The sequence below is a fragment of the Bombus vosnesenskii genome, unplaced genomic scaffold, assembly GCF_011952255.1.
Source record: "Bombus vosnesenskii isolate JDL3184/JDL3185 unplaced genomic scaffold, Bvos_JDL3184-5_v1.1 scf7180000013304, whole genome shotgun sequence".
NCBI lineage: Eukaryota > Metazoa > Arthropoda > Insecta > Hymenoptera > Apidae > Bombus > Bombus vosnesenskii.
This window is the reverse complement of record NW_022882953.1, coordinates 3,438,666-3,465,285: the sequence shown is the minus strand read 5'-3', so window position 1 is coordinate 3,465,285 and position 26,620 is coordinate 3,438,666. Positions and strand designations below refer to the sequence as shown.

The following is a 26,620-nucleotide window of genomic DNA, read 5'->3' as shown; positions in this document are numbered from 1 at the left end:
TAATACAGAATACTCTGTATGAAGTGCTCTACGAAATAATCAACAAATAGCTCCAAATACAACTTTCTTCTCAATGGAAGTTTGTGCCACGGTCATATAAACAGGTCTGGACCACTCGTGCCTGTGTAATATCCGGTAATATTATGTATACAACCATGGTCCGGATCTGTTTATATGACCATGATTTAAACATAAAGTAGCAACAGAAATGAAAACTATCTTACCAATTCCTTTCAAATTTCATACTTTACCGATATTAATACTAAACCTACCGGCGCGGTCAAATTGTCCGCTCTCGCGATTTCTACACAAATTTAACCATATTTAAACTTTATGATATCGCTTCATAATTTCTGACTTTTCCTAAAACATGCATACAGTATATTTTTCGGTAATTAATTTTAGTTTGCTTTTTTATTTTCTGAGAAAAATTTGTACTCTGTCTTGCCTACCTATAATTGAAATTAAACAAAAGTAAATTTGGACGTAATTTTATGAAGGTTCATCATTTTATATACATTTAGTTATAAATTAACCATTATCTAAATTAAATCATAAAAACTATTACTTCTTTAATCATCGGTCATTTTGACCGCACGCGGTAGGAATAGACATACACGAAGTGTCGGTAGCTTTAGTGTTAATCTACCAGAAATAAAAAAATATTTCCGTTTCCGCTTTTCCTACAACTTTATCGTAAAAATTTCTTCATTAATAACATTAATGAATTAATTGTAAGAAGAAAAGACCAAAGAAATATTTAATACCAATATAAGAATTTTTTTTGAACGTGAAACGTGCTTCTAAAATTAAATTTTAATTAATTTATAATGGTAATTATTTACAATTATTTATAAAATTCCAAGACAAACTTTGTGTTTGTTACATTTCGATCTCCATTAAAAAACCGTGCTCTATAGTTTTTACGTCAATTTGCAGCATTAAATGTTTTGTACTTTACTGGAAAATTGCTATTTTACTTTAAATATATTTTAGATTACAAACTGAGATTAGATGTATTTTTCTTTTAACTGTTTCTAATACAAAGGAAAACGGTTTATTCCGTGTTTAAACTACAGTCATACAAACAGATCTGGACACTCCTATACCGAAAACGTAGGAGTAAGAGTATTTGAGTGTAACATAAGAATTTTATTTTTGCATACAAAAGTTATATATCCTCCTCAGTAAATACTTCGTTTATAACAACACTCATTACTAAGGTATTTGCGCGTAGATTGGATTTATTATAATTGTTTTAATAATATAAAATAACTAGCTAGTGAATTTTAATTATATTTCAAAAGAACCGCAATATCTTGCGCATGCGCAGAACAATATCTGATATCGACGCCATGTTGATTTCTTTGTCTTCATTTGGCGGACACTTGTCTCTATGCTTTCAATATAGGAGTGACCAGACCACGCCAAACTACGGTTGTCCAGACCTGTATACCTATGTATATGATCTTATGTATATATAGTGCGGTCATATAAACAGGTCTGGAGTTTCCATAGTGGAAGCATTGATGAAACCATCCGTCGTTTGAGTTAAACAAAATCGACATGGAGGGTAGGGAAAAGTTTCGTTCTGCGCATGCGTGACACATATATACATATATATATATATATATATATATATATAGGTACTATGAATGTTTCAGTAAAGACAGATACGTTGTATTTATCTCAGTCTATTTCGCAGAACAAGACCTTTTCTTGCCCTCTGTCACGATCCTTTTCAATTCAAAAGACAGACGGTTTTCTCTAACGAATGTTGAGATCTGTTTATGTACCCGTGAACCGTGGTTTGTGCTTCAGCGAACAGTCACGTGGTTCTGCGAAATAAGCCAATCAAAGTGAACGTTGCGTACCACGTGATCGGAAAAATCGAAATGGTGGACGTATCGGGACGCAGGATCCCGAGAGGAGACGAAGGACGATAAATTGGGCAAGGGCCCATCATCCGTGTCATCGGTATTATCAATTCAAGAACACGATTATTCACGAATATTAGTGTAATTTTCAGCAGAACCGGCGACAACCGAACTAACGCAGGAGTATCGGTGACAGTAGACCTTGTTTACTGAAGTGTCAATCCGCCCGTATTGTACGTGTGTTCTCTAGGTGCGAGAAAACAGAAGAACAGTGTATGTCGAGTGCGCGAGAGCCACAGCTGTATCATATCGTTCTCTCGATAGTACGTTTCTGTAACGGTTTATAAGAAAAGGGGATATATTTTAAATAAACGAACAAAAAAAGAAGGAAATTCGAAATCGTGAAAACAGACGGCAATGAGTTTACAGTGAAAATTTCAGTCCATGATAGCATGCACAAGAATGCGAAGGTTTTGATGATTTATAAGAATGTAAGAATGTGTCACACCGAGCGTCTTGTTATCAGCAAAGGAGGTAACAAAAGCAGCATATTCCTTAAATAGACTTGCATGTTTTCATTACATTCTTTAACGATGATATGTAACAATCAGTAAGTGTTATGCGTGGACGAGAAATTCTTGATGAATTTAAGCCCGGTTTACTCTGTTGACGTTCACACTCGCAGATCGTTGCTGATTGGTGGTGTGGTCCATGACCCGCCAATCGGCGTCGGAAGACGGTTTTCCTGCGAATGTCAGCCGTCAGGTCCGAGGCAATCGGTATCTCGGGAACGTATGTCGTTTTTCGCAATCCTTTGTGTATCCAACGAATGATCGATGTGTTACGATTACCGTTCACTCGAGATTATTTAGAATATTATTCTACACTGTTCCTTCTTTTTGTGTCGAGATAAATCCGCTACTGTTTAATTGAAAAATTACCAGCAATGACGAAAGGATTTAGGGGGATATTTTTAAATTCGGTGAACACAAATTCATAGAGAAAAAACATAAAAAGGGATTGGGATTTTAAAGTAACAAAGAGATGTATAGATATAATCTTTTTGTTTTAAGGTTAGAACAATATTACCCAGAATTCACATTTTATTGTGGATTTGATAGATAATTTGTATTTATATGTAAAGTCAAATATAAAAAGAAAATAAAATATTCTTGCATTATGAAATTGTTTGAATCAATTAAATTCGTGTAATAGAGAAATACAACAATGACATTATTTACACAATGCAACAAATACTTGATGTAAAATATTTATGTGTCATACATTTTTTTTTCAGATAAGATACTTCTTTAACACACAAAAGTTCTATAATACGTACAAATGCAAATACATCTGTAATCTTTTGCAATAAGTGTATTAAAATACTCAAATGGCATGAGGATGTTTACAAAACATTGAAAACCTTGGATTATTGTCTCAGTGAAGATACTGAGTTACTGCCTGCCAACAATAGCACACCTACACTCTTTGCAACTATACAGTAAATGTCATGATAAAATATAATGGCTATCAGAAAGGTTTTGCTGGACATTCAGTGTTAAATGCATGATATCTGAATTAAATACATCATCCTATAAATTTAAAATACTCTAATTATTGAAGAACAAAATCAACAGGATTCTATAAAATTGACTGAATATATAAATTTAAAACAAAACAAAGAAACAATAGAATAATTTTAATGATTCTGTTTTATTATACAAAAAAGAAAGGGTATATTAATTTATGATTATAATACTTTGTGGTATTCTGTCCTATTGATGAAATAATATGGTAAAATTAAATGCGACCTTCAAGAGAAGTTTGGGAGCACTTTAATTATTTCTGTATGTTATGTACTGCAACGAAAGAAAAAATACAAACTTTTATTTTGTTGAACCAATTCATGATTAAGATTTGACATGATATATATGTATATAAATAAAGTCTTTTAGTTTATAAATATTGGGTAATTTTGAGTGCATTTGACAAATTTAAATTAATGTAAAAATTACCTGTAAATAAATTAGCGAAACTGTAACTGATTATTTTTAAACAAAATGTATAAAAATTATTTTAAACGTTTACATCAGTGGTTGTACATAATTGAGAAACAAAAAGAAGAAGAAACAATACATTTGAAATTTTGCCTGGATGATAGAGGACAAATTTGTTAACCCTATATAAAACAAGGTAAAATAACATATGAACACAAAGTAATAAAATCAATAACAATATGCATAGATGTAGACTTAAAATTGAATATTATTAATTTTATAGGGTTAAAAAATGGACAGTTGTGTCTCGGGGGTAGTGCAAGTATTTGTGGGTGAATGGAGCCCAGAATATGAAGCACTTTCAATTAAAGCTACAAAACAAACTTCCTCAGCTGAAATAGTGGAGTGTATTATAGAGAGACTTGGATTACTTGATGCGTCTGTTTCAAATGGTTATGAGTTAGCAGAAGTAGTAGGAAACTCTGTTGGGCAAGAATGTAAAGAAAGAAGACTTGGGCCATGTGAGTGTCCCGTGGCACTTATGTTATTATGGCCAAAAAATGCAGCGCAACAAGAATACTACAGGTAAATATATTTGTTTAAAATGTTATAACTATATGAATATTATCTTTATATAAGGAAATATGTATGTGTTAGACTAACTTCTTTATTATTTTTAGGTTTTATTTGCGCAAAAAACAACCAGATTATTTGTGGTCAGATAGTAGGTTTCCCATGGATCCACAACTCCTCAAGGACTATTTTAATAGATTCCTATATCAACCACGAGATAAGGAGTATCCAGATCTATGTCAACTTCCAGATCTTAATGAACAAACTCTATTGGACAACCTTCGGGCTAGGTTTTTAGCTGGAAACATATATACATATGTTGGCAGCATATTAATTGCATTGAATCCGTTTAAATTTTACCCTATTTACAATCCAAAATATGTAAAACTCTATCAAAATAGAAGGTTGGGGCCAGATATACCTCCACATATATTTGCCATAGCTGATGCAGCTTATCATTGCATGCTTAAAGAAAAAAGAAATCAGTGCATTGTTATTAGTGGTGAGAGTGGCTCGGGTAAAACAGAGTCAACAAATTTTCTACTGCATCATTTGACAGCACTTAGTCAGAAAGGTTCTCATGGTAGTGGTGTTGAACAGACAATACTCAGTGCTGGTCCAGTACTAGAAGCATTTGGAAATGCAAAAACTGCACATAACAACAATAGTAGCCGTTTTGGTAAATTTATCCAAGTGAATTATAAAGAAAATGGAATGGTCCATGGGTAAGATTCTTATACATAAGATGTAGAAGATTATATAGTTTTATAATTATTAAAGACTATGATAAAATTATCTTTAGGGCGGTTGTACAAAAATATCTTTTGGAAAAATCAAGAATAGTTTCTCAAGGAAGAAATGAAAGAAATTATCATGTATTTTATTACCTTTTGGCTGGAGCAAGTGAACAAGAAAAGCAACTTTTGCATTTAGAAAGTTGCGACCGTTACAATTATTTAAATAAAAGTGGCTGTTATGGACTAGAAAATGTTGATGAACGACACGAGTTTTCAAGGCTGAAACAGTCTATGGAAATGGTTGGATTTACACCAGAAAAGCAGAGACGATTGTTTGCAGTTCTGTCAGCTGTTCTTTTACTCGGTGATTAATAAATTATTTTAATGATTTTTTATGACAGGATCTAATGACATGGATGGCATTATTTTAGGTAATGTGGAGTTTCAGCCTAGAAAATCTTATCACCATCACGACGAAGCTGTGGGAGTTAAAAATCCTGAAGTGGTTGCATTGATATCTGAACTTCTTCGAGTAAAACAAGAAACTCTTTTGGCTGCACTTACTGCTAAACGTGCAAGAGCGTCTGGAGAAACATTAGTTATTAACTATAGGCTTCCAGAAGCAATTGCAGCAAGAGACGCTATGGCTAAGTGTTTATATGGAGCTTTATTTGATTGGATTGTGCTTCAGGTAAAATATTGTGGTTTTAGCTTTGAAATTTGTCTTTTGAAAAATTATAAGATAATATTTTGTTGTTGATAGGTGAATCATGCTTTACTTTCAAAGAAAGATACCCTCAGAGATCATCAAGGCAATAGCATAGGTGTATTAGATATCTTTGGTTTTGAAGACTTTAAAATGTGCAATAGCTTCGAACAGTTATGTATAAATTATGCTAATGAACAACTACAACATTATTTCAATCAGCATGTTTTCCAATATGAACAACGAGAGTACAGAAAACAGGGGATTAGGTGGACAGATATAGGCTACAGTGATAATTCAGGTTGTTTAAATTTAATAGAAGGGAAACCGAATGGCCTCCTTTGTCTTTTAGATGATCAATGCAAGTTAGTATTTAGCATTGGCTTTATTCTTTAAAAACACAAGTAATATCTCGCATTTCTTTCAATTAAATTTTTTTTCTATTGCAGCTTTCCGGGTGCAACGAATGAGACACTGCTACAAAAATTTAATACAGTACATAAAGACAATCCATTTTATGAAGCACCACAACGACGCGAAGCAGCCTTTGTTGTACGTCATTATGCAGGATCTGTTAAGTACCAAGCTGCTAATATGAGAGAAAAAAATCTGGATTTAATGCGACCCGATGGTGTTGTTGGTGTATTGAAGAATTCTTCCCTTGCTTTTGTTCGAGAATTAGTGGGTGCAGATCCGGTTGCGGTATTTAGATGGGCAATACTTCGAGCATTTTTTCGCGCTCATTTTGCTTTCCAAGAAGCTGGTCGAGCTCATAGACATGGTCGAGGTACAGTATTTTCTTTAATGATATGGAATGTTCTTTTACTTATATTTAAATTCTTTATGCTAATAATATGGAGATATTTTCTTTTTATTCTAGCTGATGGTACAAAAACATCTATACAAAACAGGTATAGGACACCGAACGAGAATTTAATAAGGTATCATAATTTTCATGTCTAATTTTATATAATCTTTACTCTCGTAAAGGGTGACGAAATATTTGAGTGCTTGTATACTCATAATATAGAGCAATATTTATTAGTTATATAATAATGATCGTGATAAACAAATGGCAATGTTATTGCGCTTGTTTTTGAATATGTTTTATCTGCATATTATCTCACCCTACAAAATATAAATCTACGTTGTGCGTTGATAATATTTGCATCAAGCTGAAGAGGTTCCTATGTGTTTATAATTGAAGCAAACGTTAATTATATTTACATTGGCCACATGTCTTTTGTCCCTGTAGCCATCTTGTGACGTTGTCGACCGTCAATCTAACTATTAACCGAATCGCGTAAGTGGTCTTTTGATCCACTGTATGTGTCATTTTGGCAAACATTACCTTTTTTTATGCTAAGATGTCTTATGGATTTACAATGTTTATCTTTAGCTTTACAGCAAGAGTGTACTAGCAAAGCTTAAAATACAAATTCACTCGATTTATAATAATACAAAGTAGAGATTGCAAGTTATAAACAGCTTGTAAATCCATATAATATTCCCAATCTTATGTGTGAGAAATTGTTTAGAGTTTTCTGTGTGCACTTTTTGTATTAAATGTGATTAGAGTGCAATCTTCATAACTTTCGTAATACAGTTACATTCTGTCATTTAAAATATATTAATTTACTTGCTATTATTCGTAAGCATGATTAACAATTCAACAATAATTTTTTATTTATACAATTCATGCCAATCATTAAAATTCGCATTATTTCATCACTCGTGAAACAGATTGTTTTCAATGAAATCATTTTCTTCCTAAAGTCACCAGCAAGCAAAGTTTAAAAGTTTAAATTAAATACTGATATTGAACAATATATGGTTACTATTTAAATACATAAAACTACTAAAAAAAAACTAAGCATGAGAGACTTTTTCAGTTTGCACAAACATAATCGTCCACCAAGCTATCAGAAGCAGCGCAGTGTCTGCATACCATCAACTATACCCATTACCACATTATCTTCTATACAACTCGAAAACAACGACAATGTAAACAACAACCGATTGTCGTGGCCACAATCTCGAAACATTAATCAAACGCAACACCCGACAAATGTAACCACGATGAAGGGTTACTTAATAAGGGGCAGGGAAGACCAGCCTCATAGTAATAATAAACTCAGACGGGATACTCATAACCCGCTAGAGAGGGTGCTTCCAAAAGACGAAGCAAACGTCATGGAACGCGCTAATCAAATAGTCATGTATGTAAACAGCACCTATTTAATATTCCATAACATTGTAATATTTAAGCTACAAAAATTCACTGCTCTACAATAAAGGTAGTGTGTGCTCTATAGTAATTCTGGGTGAAGGATTTCTTTGTGCATAGGTAATAGCATTTCAATAGGACATTAATGGTCTTCCCATGCAGTCATACACAGCTTTCTACAAGTATTCATTATTTTATGAAGCTTTCACATATTTTTTAGAGGTCATCAAAATCATTCTATTTGATGTACCATAATATTCACGATCATTATCGCCGGTCGTCTTTTAGTCATCACATTTTAATAATTTATTTGTTCATAATCTTAGCTACAATTAATGCATGTTAATTTCACAATAGTAGTCTTTTTACTTTTTGAATTAATAATATTTAAATTGACCCATTTATTCCCTACAATAAGCTTAATTAAGAAATGTTTAAAAATCAATAATGCATTTATTTCAATTCAATTTCTATACAAATTAAGAATGGGTTAATTTACATTACATGCTGGTTGATACAGCATATATATTCAATTCAAAAAGATCCTATAGCATTAAGCTCCCAATATTACAAACATATCCTTTCTTGCTAGCAATTAATTACAATTAATTGCACGATAATATTTTTTTATGAATTAAACGAATTGCAAATTTTTTATAAGAATACATTTATGTACTAATGAAAACCATAACTCATAAAGTTAGTAGTTCGTAAAGAATGCAAATTGCTTATCATTAACACTAATAGTTCATATTAATCCATGTATTTATTTAGTGCACAATTATCAAACTATATTTCCTTATATTACTAAGAATTTCTAAAAACTTCTAAATCTGCAGATAACCACTTTTGTACACAATTAATCTTAATATTGTATGCTTCTCTATACTTGCTATCATAATCTAGTCATATAAATTCTAATGACATTCTGCTAAATGTTTGCTATCTCTCTTTCATAGTACGTTTGTAATAATTAATTGTTACTACTTGCAATGCCATACATGTCATTATAGGAATCATAAATTCTCCTTTTCCTGTTTTTCTATGTCAGGATATTTAATACTAATTTAGAAAAAAAAGAACCAAAATATATAAATATTTCTAAAATAATACTAATATCCTTCAAAATGTAAACATATAATTTATGTATATTTTTTATTTTGATAAGAAATTAAAAAATAGGAAAAGGAATTCGTGAAATAATTTTCAATAATAACACATTAAAATTTAATACTTTTACAGGAAAAATAAATCATTTCGGCCAAGAGAACGGGGTAAGAAGGGTCTAAAAAATCTACAAACTGTAAAAACACTTGCTGGAAGAACGCAAAGTTACGGCTCAGGACCTGGAAAAGCAAGAAAGCAGCCTATGACAGTATCTGCACAATTTCAACAAAGTCTGCATAGTCTTATGGATACGTTAAACCAAGCAAACCCTTTCTTCATTAGATGCATTAAAAGCAATGCCAACAAGGTACCAAACGAGTTCGATGAAGAAACAGTGCAACGACAGTTAAGATATACAGGAATGTTAGAAACAGTCAGAATAAGACAAGCTGGATTTAACGTTAGATTAACATATGAGGAATTTATTCAATTGTATAGAATGTTATTACCTAAGGGCTTATTAAGTTCTCAATCTGACGTTAGAGATTTTCTATTGACACTAAATTTAAATAGAGATGATTATCAACTTGGAACAACTAAAGTGTTTCTTAGAGAATCAGAAAAAATTAAACTAGACATTGAATTACACCAACAAATCATTACAAGCATTACAACTATACAAAAATGGTTCCGTGCGTGTTTAGAAAGAAGGAAATTCCTTAGATTGAAAAATGCAGTTGTGCAAATACAATCATTTTGGAGGATGGTCATTGCCCAAAGATTTGCTCATTCTTTACGTACTAGAATTGAGGCTGTCATTCACATCCAGTCTGCTTGGAGGGCATATAAACAGCATAGTTGGTTTAAGAAACTTAAGTCCTGTGTAATTATGTTTCAAGCTCATATTCGCGGTAATAGAGCGAGGAAGACTTTCGCAGAATTAAAAAAACAGAAAAAATTGCTTGTTGATAAAATCGGAGAGTATAAAGAAACTCAAAATCAAGGAGAGCTTGTATATGATAACAGTAAGGTATATCCTAGGCTCAGGAATAACGAAGAGTAAGTACTTGCAAAAGAGGTTAAAACTATAATATGTATATTTACAAGTACTTGTATTATTATTAATGCTTGTATTTAATTTACAGGTCACTCACAGATCAGGGCTTGTTGGAATTTAATACGATTCGTAAAACGGAGTCTCAGAATCGTCTTACGTCAGCAAGGTAAATAAATATCTATTTTTTACATTAAAACTTTTGATACTTAACCACAATAATATGTGTTAATTGTAGAATGGATAATGTACTTCGAGATAGTACAGCTGATACGAGTATGTCATATTCAAAGCGTAAAATTATACCAAATACAAGAATATTACAAGAATCTAGCTCGATCTTAAGAAACACGGATTCTTTTCCTTCGGATGAATTTAATGAGCGTAAAAGTAGCTTGGAAAGTTTGACTAGTTTAAGAAGCTATGAATCTCAAGTGAGCAACAGTTCTGAATCTCAAGACAATTCTTATGGCAAACCGGTACCGAGCACTAGAACAAAACGCTGTGATCAATCTCCAGTAGTTGCCGCAAATACAAACTTAGTAAATGCTTCGAGCCGATTGCCGTCTGTTAATAAACGAGCAGACAGTTCATCGACGGGATATAGCGATGGAGAAACTGATACAGAAATTCCGAGTACAGTACAAAGTGCTCCGCCTGTTTTTAACACAGCTCCATCATTTCCAAGTCCACGAGAAATTACATACCATCAATCTAACATGAGTTTAACGCATAGTCCAAATTCAGACGTCTGGCGTCGCCGAGCAGACTTTTCTTCGTCCATTAACTATAGTGATTATTTACTGCCTGGTCCTCAAAAATCAACCTTGACGCGTTCTCCAAACGTTTCTCAATATAAAAGTATAGCGGATAACATGTTCGAGCAAGTGCAACAAGACAAACCAAACGAAGCATCGAATTATAATGTGAAATTGGATAGTGACCGTTTTATTCATATGGATAGTTCATCAGCTAGAGAACAACGTCGATTAAGTGATAATAGTGTACCGAGCGAGCGGATTGAAAGCGTCCCAGTTTCACCTATCAGACGTGATCATGGTTATGGCCACAGTAAAGAAATGAAAGATTTTAGTTACTTGAGAAGGCAAAACTCGGAAGGAGATACATCTATGAAATTAGATGCTGTGAATGATGAAAATGCTTTAAAAAGTCCCTTGTTGAAAGGAACTTTGCCCAAGGAGAAAAATTCGAAACCAAAGGAAAAATGCGAACCCGATGTGCCTGTCAGAAGTGCCAGAAGAAATCGTCCCACTAGAGAAGTCCAGTGCCGATCTATGGGTGAGAGTGTATCAGAAACCAACAGTGGAGAAACCAAAAGTCTATTTCTGGGTACAATCAAAGAAAGTGACCTACATAAAGCAACAACTATAAGACCTCGGAAAGATAGTCCGCATGATACACCATCCAGATCAATAACAGATTGGCCTGTAAACAAAAATGAAGCTGCATCGAAGACACAACAACCTGGAAAGCGCATGAGATCTAATGCTATAACAACATTAGAGCTGAGGAGAAGAAATTCGGACCCAGCAACTAAAATATCAGGACTTAGCGAAGACAAACCTGGAACTGATACAAGTCCTAATGACCTAAAACTCGCACCTGGAATGAATCTATTAGAATGGAAAGGCAATCTTTTCACGTTAGCCGGTCATTGTTTTAGAAAAGTAACAAGGTTTGCCAAAGACGATGTGTGCGTATGCTGCCACGAAAAGATGGATGCGTTCGTAACACAGGGGCACAAATGTATTGACTGTAAACAATTATACCATGTCAAATGTATTCAGAATGGCGGAGTACTTAAAATGCCATGTATATTAGCAAACACTCCAGGTAGGCGAAAACACAGGAAACCGCCACGAACGCCATACGATGCCTCGAAACAAGTAGTGGTATCGAAATTCAGCTTAACCGGTACATCCGCATTCTCTGACAGTACCGATAAGATTATATCCGACGCGAAAGAGTTAGCTCTCATGCAAGATTTTATTACGAAGAAGATATACATAATGGAAGGACAAGAGGAAGGCAGGAAGCCAAGCGAAGTCGATCGTGTATTTAGGCAGGCTTTGCGTAAATTTAAAGACGACCTAGTGATCACTTACAGTGTTGCTATTCAGCAAGGTGTGGAAGGCAACATCAAATACACTGACTTAATTGCGAACTTTTTGCACGTAATAGAAACAGTCTGCAAACAAGAAAATACCAGTGAAGATTTTCCCGTGACGATGGGAGTAAATGCATTTAGAGGATTCATGAATGAATTTATGACGCTAGTCAAAACAGAAGCACCGGAGAAACAGAGTAAAAGCAAGCGTAAGAAGGAAAAGAAACGAAAACATGAAGAACCAATACGTCATGGTAATCATATGTTCCAGTTAACTATTATAAACATCCCTACAGCTTGTGAAGTATGTACGTCTTTCTTTATGTGGCCTATCGAGCGAGGACTTGTCTGTCAGAGTAAGTATACATATTTCTTCCCTTTTCTGTAGCATTTATTTATTCGTATTTACATTTCTATGTTTAGATTGTAAGTTAACGTGCCACAAAAAGTGTTATATAAAAGCGTCGGCAGAATGTGGAAAGGAAGCGTCGCACGAAATGAACTCACGGAAAATATTTGGTGTACCGTTGTATAAATTGGACTGTGGTGACGGTAAAGTACCGATAGTGGTAGATCGGTTAATTACAACCATAGAGATGCATGGTCTGTATACGGAAGGTATATATCGAAAGAGCGGTGTCAGTTCCAAAGTGAAGGAATTAAAAGTGAAAATGGACGAAGGTGATCTAGAAAAAGTGGACTTTGAGAATTATCAAGTACACGTGCTTGCAGCAGTATTGAAAAGTTTCTTTCGAGATATGCCAGAGCCTCTCCTCACCTTCGAGTATTACGATGATTTTCTGCATGCTGCGAACTTAACGGATCCTCGGGATCGAATCAGTACGCTATTTGCAATTTTGAAGAAGCTGCCGAAGCCAAACTTCGATTTGATGGAACGACTGATCGTTCATCTAGCTAGAGTAGCGCTTCATGAAGTCGACAATCGAATGTCTCCGTCAGCCCTAGCAATAGTCTTCGCGCCGTGCATTCTAAGGACGAATAGGACGTTGCCCGCGCAAGATTCTTTACAAGATGTTGGCAGGCAGACTTGTTGCGTCGAAACGATCGTACAAGAGAAATTGAGGGTCGTGCGAGCAACTTTAGCCGACATAAATACACTCGAATCCGCTTGTCATACGGCGACTTATCGTTTATCCAGTTTACGATCTTCGAAAATCTTCAGCCCAGAGGAGTTAAACGCTGCGACCCCAAGTGTGACTGCCAGAGGTGGTACTACAGATCGAGAGAGAGATCGAGGCGATGAAGAGGAGGCGCTTCTCGTCGATCATATACAAGAAATCCAAAAGGAAAAGGCCCTACTAACTTCAACTCTTCCCAGCCTAACGAGAGCTTCTTCAGACGACGACCTACTTCTATCTGCCACAGACTTGGACGATGGATCTCTTGACGATCTTCTTCCATCTTCTGCCGGTAAATTGTTATGATTTCGTTAATTTTGATCTTTCGAATACTGTTTATGCACGTATGCGTCCAGAAAAACAAGTTCATTTTTGCCTGTGTGCACGTGTATACAGTGTAAGAAAGAAAAGATTTAGTCGCATGTTCTAATATACACTTTTCAAATAATATGATATAAATCATTATCTTTTATATTATGATAATAAGGACAAATTAAAGAAGATTTATGATATTTTGAAACATAGATGCTAGCAGTACTGATTAAAGTTAGATTCTTTTCTCTTAAGTTAAATCATTATAATTTATGGTTTTTGCTTTATGTCTGTCAATAGACGGACTCGTAAGAAAGAGACCTATCCAGAGGCAAAGTTCCGCAGACAATGCATTTCCGACGATCATTAGTGTCGATGAAGACATGGTAATGGTATGACCATCCACGATAAACGTTACCACGAAGAATGATGATCGTCAAGTGTAGCAACATGACACACGCTGTGAAGCGTTGACTGACGGCAGCGAATCGACGAGTCTTACCTCTGGTCTCATCGGCAAGCCGCTAGTAATTTAAATAAGTAGTAAACACGATATTAGGTAGGTCTAGTAATTTGTTCCACACGAAGTTCAGCTGATAATTCGATCAAACATTATATATATATATATATATGTGTATATATATATATATTATTATATATTATTATATATATATATATATTATTATATATATATATATTATTATATATATATATATTATTTTTTTCACTCTGTCGCAAAGCTTTCAGGGGTTTCTAAAGAATGTTTAACAAATTACGCGAATATATAGCTTCACGTGAAATGTATTAAATATTCATTTTATAAGCTATTCTTCTCCTGGAATGCATTCCTTTTATTGAAGACTGTGTCAATCAGGCTGGATATCTTGAAAGCTCCATCGAAGCAGAACATTTACATTTTGTAGGTATTCTATAGTAGAGTATCTCTTCATTTTGATACATCATGTTTCATTCCTCTGTACCATGGACGTGAAGAGTTATGATAGTTATCTTGTCAAGAAAAACGGAAAACTAGACAAGGATTATCGGTTATTGTTACAAATGTTTAGTCGCATTTAAATTCTTCTTCTACTTCAAGTTTTTTATCGGTTCGTTTGAAAACAATCTATCCTTGTTCTTCGCTCTTCTTACAGATTTTATAGACTGTTGCGTGAATCAACACGATAATAACTACTTTTTTTTTTACTAGAAAAGGCGCAAGTTTATGCTGAGTTTTTTGACAACCGCAGGTTTAGAAAGGAAGGTATTCGTATTGTTTCGTTAGCAGAATAATGGAAAAAGGACGATAGAAAAGACGGTGTATAGAACAATATCATTGATCGATGGCTTGAAAAGAAGTGATAACGAGTCACCTCGTCAGATTTTGTTTTTGCCAGACATATTCCGTTAACTTTGTTTTTTTTACATAGAATACTCGCGCACGCGATGCAATAGATAGTTATCGAATCGCTGCTTCAAGCAAGTGATTCGAATCACGCGGAAAGAGGGAAAGAGGAAACCAAATTGTAGCTTGTACATATATTATTAGGTTATCCGAGAAGTTCGTGCCAATTTTTATACCGTTGTTCCGATCAATATTTTAATCGTATCTTTGGATGCTATAAAAAGCGTAATCAACCAGTTTCTTCCACAGCTTCTTTTGTTTTTCCTTTATTTCCCCCTCCTTTTTTTCTTTCTGGCAGAAACATATTAATCATTAATGATCTTTTCTAATCTTCCATTCTAATCTCTATTACTATATTGATATTATTAAATAAATTTGTTTACTCGTTAAAAAGTATTTTTCATAGAGTGCAATTCTAATTTTTCTCGCCAGAATAGCGATTCGTTTTGGATAATGCCTAAACATACCCGTACAAGTAGAACCATTTTAGGTAAATATAATGCGGCGTAAACTTCTCGAGTCACCCGATATATACGATAATGAGTATCTCGTAATAATCTGTTATTATTGTTATCTTTACGAGAGTCGTTACCAAGATTATTTCTATTGTCGATATATGCCGTATAGGGTTTATACACGCCTATATTCCGTTGATAAAATACATAAAACGCAAACACACACACGGCCTGCCAATTATGTACTTTCGTATCAGTTTTTACTTAGGCTACTTTTTTTCATACAGGGAGACTCCTTTATATACATAAACGCGTTCGAGCGAATACGTACTAATGTATAGATATTACATAGACACACGGATTACACATACACGTGGAAAACATTTGTATACAGTAATACTTATGTATATACAAAGACTTTTTTTGTATGCACCGGACTGAGCAGACGGTTTTTTTTACTTGAGATTTATTACGATTTCGTTTTAGTTCCCCTGTCGTCCAGTGCCTTTTTTCTTCTTTTATTTTTCCTCTTTTTTTTCATTTTTTTTTAAGTTTCAGCTTTCTTTATGCTCATCTCCCCCTTTTTTTTAATACACCGCTATAGCGTACAGTTGGTCTGTTTTTCTGTCGTGCGTCCTCGTGTTAGACTCGAATATCCAACAATTGAAAGAGTCGTGAAGTTATTCGAGCGAGACGTTGGAATAAAATATTTCGATGTCGTGTTTCGCGAAAAGTAAAAACAAAAATAGGAAGAAAGAAACATTATTTTTATTCCAACATCTCTAATTTATCTAGCTTTTTTTATTTTGCATTTAATTGAAAATTCCATCGTGCTATTTTAATTTTAATTCGACGACAAAGCGTATCAATTTCCCACCAATTTCATATTTCAGTTATGCTTGTATTCACCGAATTACCAAAATCATATCCCCCTTCCCCTTACCTCACTCCCTCCCTCCCTCTCTGTTTCGGGATATTAAGAATATTTTAGAATAACATGCACTCGATTACTTTGCTTTTTATTAATTTTTTTTTAAAAATCGAAATCCCTTTCTTTTTTCATCTATGCCCCACGATTTTACCGATATTTCGTTAGCTCGCTGTAAATCTCGTCGAACGATCGGCCACGACAGAGAAAGGATCTTGCTCGCGGAAAAGAGGTGGGGAAATATTTATGCGGTATACATACATGTTCCAAGCTGTAGAAATATGTTTTAGGAACGCGTTATGGAGCAATTTGAACGGTCGAATTGAATCATTTCGCGTTGAATTACATCGGATCGCGCGTGACTTTTATCCAAGTAACTGTTAGCATTAAAACCGGGAAATTCGGAAAAGGGCACGCGACTTCTTTTCTTTCCAAAACGTTGCAATTTCTTCTTGTCTTTTTTCCTCTTTTTCTTCTTCTTCTTTTTTTTTCATCGACTCGCGAAATCTACGTAATTCGTGTCACGTTCGTTTTAGAATGATCGATTAGCGACTTCAACTCTTTTAAATGTCCATGTTCATGTTTCGCGCGTCGTTCTTTTTTAACGCTCAAGTCGAACGAGCGTGAGATCTTTCGTTTTACGGTTGATCGATTTTTACACTGATTAGGATAGGATCGTTGTGACGTGCGTTTTGTTCTACTACGCAGATTGCAGTAGTAGCCTGTCTTTTAACGTTGAAATGTTATTGCATTTTCTCGAGTTCGTGACATCTGTGACGTTGGCCACGGCCATTCGAACGAATTCTATTCGATCGGTCTCTTCCTCGATGTCGAAACAATTCTTCGTTCGACGCGCCTTGTGTTCTTTAATCATCGTGAAAGTATCGTGCAAGAGTATACGGCTTTGTATGCACGGGCGCGTACATTATCGATCGATAAACATACGCGTTATTATGCAAAAGGTTCCTTTATCTTAATCAGTATTATTCACCCTTTTACCTACGATACGCCTCACGTACACAGCGAAACTCGTTCTTTTCCGTCCCATGGGGTTCCTCTCAAATATCGATTCAGGCTTTTCTAGCAATCTTGTACTTGATACCAGCACAATTTTCTTCAATTATTTCTTAAATGATACTCATTAAAGCTTTAGAATGTTAGCGGCTTAACAGCTCGTAATCAATTTCACAGTAAATATCAATTAAATGGGACGGAGAATTCACGGAGTAATTACCGAATCGTATAATTTTGTCAATTTTTTCACCACCTTAACTGCCGTATTTTATTTCTTTGCGATTGTGAAACGTTTCGAATACGATCAAACGTTTTCTCCGGTATTTCCTTTTTATCGATAATGGACGTGCTCACGATGAGAACACACGTTGGTTAACGTTAAACGTTCTTTATGCTGAAAACGTTACTGTTAATTTCAGTGTGTAAAGTGTGTTGTAAAGGTTTTGGACAAGTCCGTTTGTTGTTTGATCGTGCGTTCTCGAAGCAAAAAGTTGACTAAAAGAAAAAGAAAATAGGTTAATTTTCGTTTCGGCTAGTCTGTTGTCTCTTTTATCGAGATCGGTTGTTGAATCGTCGGCTCTTTCGCCCGTAAGGAACACTTTCTGTTTTTCATCTTCTCGAGAAATTTATCATTAGGAAGGCCAGCCACGGTTTGATCTAGAGCTTGTAAATCGTGTTAGTGATTTCACCGTGGCGCAGCTGGGTAGTCTTTTTAACCGCGTAACGAGTAAGAACTAATCGTTATAAAAAAAAAGTATCTGTAAATGATCGTTTTACGCAAACGCATTACGCTTCTACTGTGCAAAAAAAAAAGGTGTTTCGTGCTAGTATTGAGCGCACAAAACGTATCATCTATCTCGATCGTGAAGGGAGGAAAGCGAACGAGAACGAAAAAGAACCGACATATGGGTCGCGACACCGGCAATTTTCTCGACGACTCTCCGTCTCGAGATGGAGCGAAAATTTCACGTATTCGAAATCCGTCTAGCGTTGAATAATCGATGAAAATTGCTTTCTCCAAGGAATCAGCGTTATCGATGCAATAATGTTTAATAAATCGTGTCCGATTCACAATCGAGTCGTCGATTAAATATAGAAGGAAACGCGATCGATCAGATTTTTGTCGCGATCGGTCGCGTCGAAGAGCGAATAAGATCGATTCGTATGAGATTTTCACTCTGCCGTGCGTTGGGCCGCCGTGCGTTGTAAATAGGCGATAAGATAGCGCGAGAAAACGGAACTCTTCATGACAATATCGCCCCTAAAAGTCCTAATTAGCTTCATCGCGTGCGGCTACGCCGACGACGATTCTCATCATACTCCATTCTATATTTTTGTCTTCGAGATCTTGATTCACTGCGTTTCACGGATCATACTCGCTCGAGTTGGTCCAACGATTAGAGCACGATTACCAGAATCTAAACCCGCATCGACTTTACTCCCCGATCTCTTCTAAAGAAATAAAAGCTCGATCGAACATGATGCTAAGTAAAACGATGAATTGAGATCGCTTAAATAACTACGGAGACAACAAGAGAAAGTATCGTTCTAGTTTTTTGGCCCAATTCTACGAAATACGCTTATTACAATTACAGATGCGACAGTGATTCGACTGTGTCTTCGAGGAAACCTATCTTTTATCGTTCACACGTATCGACCTGGTCGGCGATCGTTCGTGAACTATTCGTCGAACGATCGTCGCCAACGTGAGGGCGTACTTTCGCGCCAAGTACCTGCAGTATACACGCGGTCGGTTTTTTCGTTTTACGAGCATCGTGCGTGAGAATGGAAAATGCACGAAATACACTGCGAACGACGCCGTGGAAGGTGGTCGAGGAAAGTCGACGAGGGTTGTCGAAACTGCGAAATTCGAGGTGTCTGGTATCGATCGAGGGCTGAGGGGGAAACGATGGAACGGAATCATCCAATGTTCAACGATTATACACCGAAACGTCTGGATATTGAAAGGTTCTTCCCATTTGTGCTTGGCGTAAAATCTAAGATCACGATCGCGCGATCGGAGTATCCAATTTCGTCGTGCTTTTTCTCTCTCTCCCTCTCTTCCTCCCTGTTATCTCCCTTTCTGTTAAGAGGAAGTTAGTCGATCGTTCGATGTATCGAATTCTGATCTTTCGTTTTAGCAGATCGTTGCCTAGATAGAAGAAAAATGTGTTGGCGTCGGATGCGCCGGTTCGTAGTTCCCTTCTACGAAGGAAGATGTTTGTGCGACGTACTTGGATACTCCGTTCATTGTATTTATACATATATATATATATATTATATGTGTGTGTGTACATATATATGTATAATATACATACCTGTTATTTTTCTTCGAACAAAATAGTGAGCGTGTACGTGTGATAAACGTAGAATGAGTTAAAGAGAATAGGCATGATGATGTGTCGCAGACGAAGGACGATATACATATACATATATAAATATATGATTGTATATATATATATATATATATATGTACGTAGAAGACGTGTGCAAAAATTGTGTAGGTATGCGTAAAAAAGAATTTCGATAAGCGGCTCGTTCCTACGTCGCTCGGTTCGAACATCGCGAGTCGATACATCGTCGCATGCATGTGTTGGTACAAGACCGCGCGTTTTCCAAAAACGCTTCGAAAACCGAATAAACTGCGCGTATATACACACACGCATATATATATATATACACACACACATATATATATGTATGTATATCTGTATAAAAAGAATCGAAGAGAACGGAGAAATTTACGGCGATCGGTATAGCTTCAATCTTTTTTCTCTTCGTTCGCGTAGATCACGAAATCCGTTGAAAATCTCCGTTCTTTTCCATTGGTGAATTTTCACGAAACGGAACGATTTTCTCAGCGATTTCACGATCCTGCCACGCTCACCTTTCTCTTTCCACTCGCTCTCATTCAGCGCGTACTTTTCTCAGTCCTTTCGATTCCCTTTATCCTCCTGTACGTCCATCCAGCGTGGCCAAAAACGCGGCCACCGTCGCGATTTTCCATAGGTAGCGTATCGTAGCGCTGCGTTCAGACCTTCTTTCGCGCGTTCATCCTTCCGCTATCTGTTTGTGTCGTTGCCTGGCTGCGTGTGTTGCAAGGGTGCGATGCGTCGCGCGTACTAAACGCGCGTGTGTGCTTGGGTGGGTGTCGAAGATAAGGTCGGATTGAGTTTACAGAATCACGCAAGACTTCCAGGGAAACGATCAGTCGGTACTGTCAGAGAGACGAATACGCGAAGAGCGGAAATCCGCCACGAGGAAAGCCACTCGACCTTAAGGACGGATAACGCGTATCGCAGAACTCTCCGTTACGACTGTGGCACCACGAATCGGAATGCGCGTCTTGTAGACGTAACCACGTTTCTTCTCGCAACTCGAACTTCCCTCGATGTAACTCGTAATGGGTCTCTCTATGGCGCAAGTTTCCGGTCCCGAAGCGAAAAACTTGCACCCATAACGGTCGTTCCGGACACATGGAACCAGGACGATCGTACGACAGTTTCGATAGATTCAATGGGAACCTTCGAGCGTGTACCAAGAAGGAACGTTTCTCTGGGCGCGCGTGCGGATAATTGCGCGACGATCCACGAAACAGCGCTCTCCTCTTTGATCCCGCGAGTTTCCGGCTTTCCTTTCATTGCGTCCATCCGGTTCTTTTTACAGACCATCGAAGAAATCTCTATCGAGGAGAATAGACTTTTTTTTCCTCTTGTTTACGTCCGATCGCGTGTTTTCGCGCCCTAATCAGAGCAGAGATTAGCGAACGAAGCACCGTGAAACGAGCCAAATAGCCGCCGCCGCCGCCGCCACGGAGACGAAGAACGCAACGAACGATCGAAACACGGTGATGCACGTAACGCGCGACACCTTGTTCCACCTTCTATCGTCCCTCTCGTTCTTTCCTTCCATCGAGCACAACCCATAGAAGCTGGCAATAAACGCGAAAGAGAGTCCTGAGCGCGTCTCGTACACGCTTGAAATACCAGTCTTTTTTCGCCGTTAACTCACGACGACGATAGTACCACTCGTTGAGAGGGACAACGAACGTGTTTCTTTCGCTTTTTTCCTACCTTTTACCCGTGCCTTGGTTCTTTCTGTCTCTTTGTTCCGGTTGTTCCACGTAGTGTTCGCCGGGAATGCGATAGAACGGTTATGTTACGTGTCTGCCGAGTGGATAGCACTTGTTCTTCTCTCTATACGGTTCGGATTTACTAGAAAACGTAATTTTCCACGAGTTTCCTTTTTTCTTTTTTTTCTTCTTCTTTTTCTCTTCCGTTAGGCTGTCTTTCGTGAAACTAGAGGTATCGGGCGATGTGTGACCTAAACTCTTTCTGGTTGTTTTTGGCCTGAAAAACCGAGATAAGGAACAAATTAAGAATCAACGATCGAAATTCAAATTTAACGTGGCGCGCATTACATGTAACTTGATTCTCTATTTTCAGACTCTTTTGCTTGTAAATGATTTTAATACGATTATTCTCATTGTGTTTCGATAAGGAGAAACCGCGGTACAAATTGTGCAAAAATATCTGTTTCCAAATTTTGTCATTTAGCAAACAACGATAACACGAGGCAAAATTTGATCGAAGGGGAGTGAAAACGCGTGAACCAACGAGGGAAAGAGATCGCGGGAGGACGCGAGGGATGCACGTGTTCTGATATTATAAGGCAAGTTAGCTATAACGTGCACGTATCTGTACGTAAATTTAGGAGGAAGGTTTGGCGAGTTGATCCGCGAATCTGTAATAACGTCTACTTGGTATGTGAGCTAGAGTATTTCGCGTGTAGTGTGCATGTGTGCGCGTGTACGTGTCGCCTACCGTGCGAGTGGGTATATCAGTGTGTCCGTGAGACTGTGTGCGAGGTTACTCTCCGTGATCGACTGTAATTTTATATAATATTTGTAAGGCAAAAGAAATATTATGTACAGTATACCTGACAGTAAATAATAAGTATCTACCTTATACCTAATGTCACGTTTTCGTCTAATCCTCGCAAATGTTTCACTCGATATTTTTCTCCTGAAAAAAAGACAGCAAACTTTACGGTAAAAAGATGCAGTTTCAACGGAGATTAAATTTCATATTATTTTCTTTCTTTTAATAAATCGAAGAAAAGCATTTATTAAGGAAGATCATCTTGTTGTTATAAAATTGAAAAATTAGAATTTAAAAAAGATTTTTGTTAAGGTTCTTGGAACTATATATTAGACTGTTACACCAGAACACTGAAGTTATAAGAATATAAGCAATCTTTTAAATCCGTACACGTGCACCGCATAGTTATTGGATTCTATGTATAAAACTTTGATATCAATGAAACCTTGAGTCTGTTAGAAGCCGTACGCTAACATCTCAAAGTTAAAGTCAACGACTTCCTAGACTTTCATCCAGATGAAATTCAGATAAATCTCGTAGCTGTTGTCCGTGTTAACGTCAAGCTTCCGTTCATAAAAGTAATTGGATCACATTTTCGTGGGCTATTTTATATATTTTTATATTTCACATAGATATATTTATACGTATATAAACATGTTAAGTTCGACTTGAAAATCTGCGAATGAAAGCGCATGTAACGGTTCTTAATCTTGAAAGTAACAAAGGATTTGCACGATACAGAAGGTCCGTGTTAATTTTCGTGAGCGTTAGAAGAAAATAGGTAAAAGGTGGGCAAGAGAATGAAACCGATTGCTACAGCTCCTGTTATCCTTTATGATCCTAATTACGATAGTTTCTTTTTTTCTTTGTTGTATGAGACATTTTTACAAGAACGTCTAATTTTACTTCTGCAGTATCTGACTTCGTGTGCACTATATCGGGTTCGTAATAAGCATCGTCATAGACTGCAATGTTATTACTGGTACGTGGCTTCGGCGTTGACCTCTCTCATGAAAATAGCAGATCCCGTTCGTGCCCGTGCATGCACGAGCTTCCATGCACGTGATAATTGTCAATGGAATAATTCTTGCCGAAAATGTTTGGCAAATCAACGTTTTACGCAATGTACTTGCTTGTAGTCCATCCATTAACTGTAGATCGTTAATTAACGTGGTCGCATTGGCAATTGCAATTGGCCAATGATTTGCCGGATTAATTATCCGCTATGATAGGCAAACTGGCTAGACCTCCGCGGCTTGATGCTGTATTGAACTCGTGGTATGGGGAAGTTGGGCATCTGCGAGTCGGAAAAGTGAATTAGGTAACCAGAATTTTGTTAGGAACATCGTATTCGAATAATTCCAGAAGTCGAACTTGTACAATTTAAAAAAAAATTTGAGAAAAATGTCAACGGAATTAAGTGCGTAATAATTATCTATCGTTATTTATGTAACGCAAATATCTTTTTGCCAACGCTTATACTTTTGAATTAAAACGGTAGAGAATGAAAAATTTCGATATGATTTTTAACGCAACCGTGTCAGGGTAATCTCTCCGTTACACTCGGTGTACTCTACAAAGAGCCCGTCCGCTCTGAAGTTTTAACAAAGCTGCTCGCAGCATTAATAAAACTAAGGAACTGCCGTCGATTCCGCGATTATACCAACAAGGAATAAAACTTCGTCGCTTAAAGTCCAAGTTGAACGGTTCAAAAAAATCATTCGTCCCTCGATACTATCGTCTATAAAAACTCGCCTAGTTAGCACAGAACAGTGTTTAGTTTGCTTAAAACTCGCAACATCCTGTTAGTTACTCGGCGATGGAAAATTTAAGTCAAACCGTGATGATTGATTTCGTTCATATCGAGGATGATTTGCATTTTCCCGCAAATATATACGGTTGTTCTTTCGCCGGCTACTAAGTACGTCGTTTTGAGGTATCCCGGTGGTCCTTGAAGGATGGCAGAGACGGCGGAGAGGGGAAATTATGAGGGTGGCGGACAGGAAAATCTCTCACAACTCGTGGGACAGAGCAAACGGACGGTAATGTCCCGCAGTCGGACAGAAATGAAATTTCAGTGATATAACCGTTCGAATTCACGGACAATCGGTAGAGAGGAGGGACGTAGAACAGTAAATCCTGCCGATAAATGGCCGACACCACTTCTTCTATCCCGAGTACGTGCACCGTTTCTTCCCTTGCGCCCACGTATGCTTCTTTTCTTCGAAGCCACGTACGAAGACGATGATCCTTTTTGCTCGCCGACCGATGACAACGGTTTTCAGTTCCTTCGCCGATGACATTGCCTTTTTTTCTCGTCTCTGTGGCTTGACGTAAGGTTGATCATGGAATATGGATTTCTGACGAGAAGCATATACGTGTTGAAAAGGATCGAGATAACACCGGTGCGAAAATGTGCAAGGGAAACAATAATACGAGGGTTGAAACGGAGCGATATTGTTGAGAAGAGAAAATTGGAGGTTACGAAATATATACCAGGCAAAGAGAGCTTTGAAATTAGGGACTATCAAGAGAGGAAAATTGGAGATTACGAAATACCGGGGCAGATTAGAAATTAGGGAAAATTATGCTGTTGCAAGTAAACTATTTAGAATGTGAAAAACATCTATGTACATAGAGGATTTGTAAACAGAGAAAATTGGAAATTTTAATGTTAAGAAAATGCTACAAGCTTTGCAGTAGTTTGCCGCTATAGATAATTTATTTAAGACTCGAGGGGCATCAGCGTACATGCAATATTTCTACAAATGAGTCGAAATTTTGATTATCAATTATTTAGATACGTCTTGAAAAAGAGAAAAAGGGATCTATATAATCTCATGTTAGGAAAGATGGTTCTAAATTGTTCAGGGTGATCATTTATTTTACGACAGCTTCTTTCGTGATACAATGTAGAGTTTGTATTATCAAGATTACATATACATACATAAACATTTAAACGTTTTTATAAAATAAAGAAGAAAATTCGGCTAAATCCATTTTTACCCATTTATCGATATTGACAGACGTTATTAACCTGCAGCATCATTCCGTACAATCCATTTTTTGCCGTCAATAACGCGTTGTCATATAATAACGATAAATCATTTAATTAAACGTCTGGATAATTAATCAGTTAATTTATTTGGATATTAAACAATTTCGAAATATAAACAGACTTTTAACGTCGCTGATGATTAAAATACGCTGAATTATGTTATGCATGAAAATAACGGTGCTTCCATATTTCGTTATTATGTACTTACGTCGTATAAATTTATATACTACATTTAATTTGTATGAATTTGATACGATTTTATTCTCTGTTTTTCGTACATGAGCTCATATCCGCGATTCCTATTAACTGTTCTGCGTTTAATATTTACCTTGGATATTTCAGTCGTAAATTACTCTCTGGTTCTCAAGCAGGCTTCATAGTTCCCTTTAATAGCAATTCCTATATATTAAAATTCGCATAATAATTACTCTTCTTAATTGCTGAAAAAACACACCACGCTCGATTAAAAAATTTAATATGAAACTCAGATCAAAGGAAAATATTGTATTTACGTATAATTACGATATTCAGACAACCGGCGCAATACCTTATCAATCGCAAAGCATCCACGCTTATCTTATATAATTTCATCAATTTTCTCCACTTTTTACGAGGTTACTCGATTTGCCAAATGAGCTTCTTACATAAAAATCCGACCTATTACCGCACCATTTGTAACATATACTCAAAGTAATTTGCCCGCAATTTTTCTCCACTTTCCGTTCGGTTGGATATGCGGCGTTCTCGTTTCATCCTTTGTGTCCCCTTCTTCCGGCAGGAGAGGCGCGTGTGTGCGTGGATAATCGATGGCAAGAGGCCGCGGGGAAACGAGACCACCAAGATTCAGATTTAACCTAATTTGCTGAACAAATTGCTCTGTCCCTCGTGATTGGCCGTGGCTCTCGGTGCGTCTGGCGAGAGTGGAACGTGGCGTGGAAAAGGGTGAAAGCACACAGCGGTTTCCGGATGTGCTCGACGTGTCGTGAATCGTCCGCGAATCAAAGCGAATTTATGCTTTGCAAATGG

The 26,620-nt window shown here is 36.6% G+C and overlaps 1 protein-coding gene and 1 long non-coding RNA gene across 6 annotated transcripts; one reads left to right on the top strand and one right to left on the bottom strand.

Annotated features, from left to right (window-relative positions):
• Positions 1-1,807: 1,807 nt before the first annotated feature.
• On the top strand, positions 1,808-14,509 carry LOC117234275 (unconventional myosin-IXAa-like). Of its 5 annotated transcripts, none has more exons than XM_033495323.1 (15): positions 1,808-2,200; positions 3,175-4,070; positions 4,158-4,459; positions 4,555-5,172; positions 5,250-5,548; positions 5,616-5,875; positions 5,948-6,255; positions 6,340-6,677; positions 6,771-6,831; positions 7,783-8,109; positions 9,360-10,283; positions 10,370-10,447; positions 10,517-12,762; positions 12,830-13,837; positions 14,158-14,509. In XM_033495323.1, exons 3-15 carry the CDS (start codon positions 4,167-4,169, stop codon positions 14,253-14,255), a joined length of 6,858 nt encoding a protein of 2,285 aa, XP_033351214.1. In that variant the 5' UTR covers positions 1,808-2,200; positions 3,175-4,070; positions 4,158-4,166; the 3' UTR covers positions 14,256-14,509. The 5 variants fall into 5 exon arrangements, with proteins under 5 accessions (XP_033351214.1, XP_033351212.1, XP_033351216.1 ...); XM_033495321.1 differs by having other exon boundaries at positions 1,808-2,411; XM_033495325.1 differs by lacking the exon at positions 7,783-8,109 and adding an exon at positions 7,146-7,193 and having other exon boundaries at positions 1,810-2,411; positions 14,158-14,508.
• A 10,886-nt stretch (positions 14,510-25,395) lies between these two features.
• On the bottom strand, positions 25,396-26,366 carry LOC117234281. The gene is made up of 3 exons (XR_004493496.1): positions 26,142-26,366; positions 25,923-26,034; positions 25,396-25,573 (listed from the first exon to the last, which is right to left on the bottom strand). It is a non-coding gene; the product is annotated as an uncharacterized LOC117234281 (long non-coding RNA).
• Positions 26,367-26,620: the final 254 nt, after the last annotated feature.

What these genes read in the sequence shown, in the direction of transcription:
- LOC117234275 (XM_033495323.1), top strand. Translation starts at nt 4,167, where the DNA reads ATGGACAGTTGTGTCTCGGGGGTAGTGCAAGTATTTGTGGGTGAATGG. An exon ending in GTCAGCTGTTCTTTTACTCG is followed by an intron (nt 5,549 to 5,615) that starts GTGATTAATAAA and finishes GCATTATTTTAG; the next exon opens with GTAATGTGGAGTTTCAGCCT. An exon ending in AGCTCATAGACATGGTCGAG is followed by an intron (nt 6,678 to 6,770) that starts GTACAGTATTTT and finishes TTTTTATTCTAG; the next exon opens with CTGATGGTACAAAAACATCT.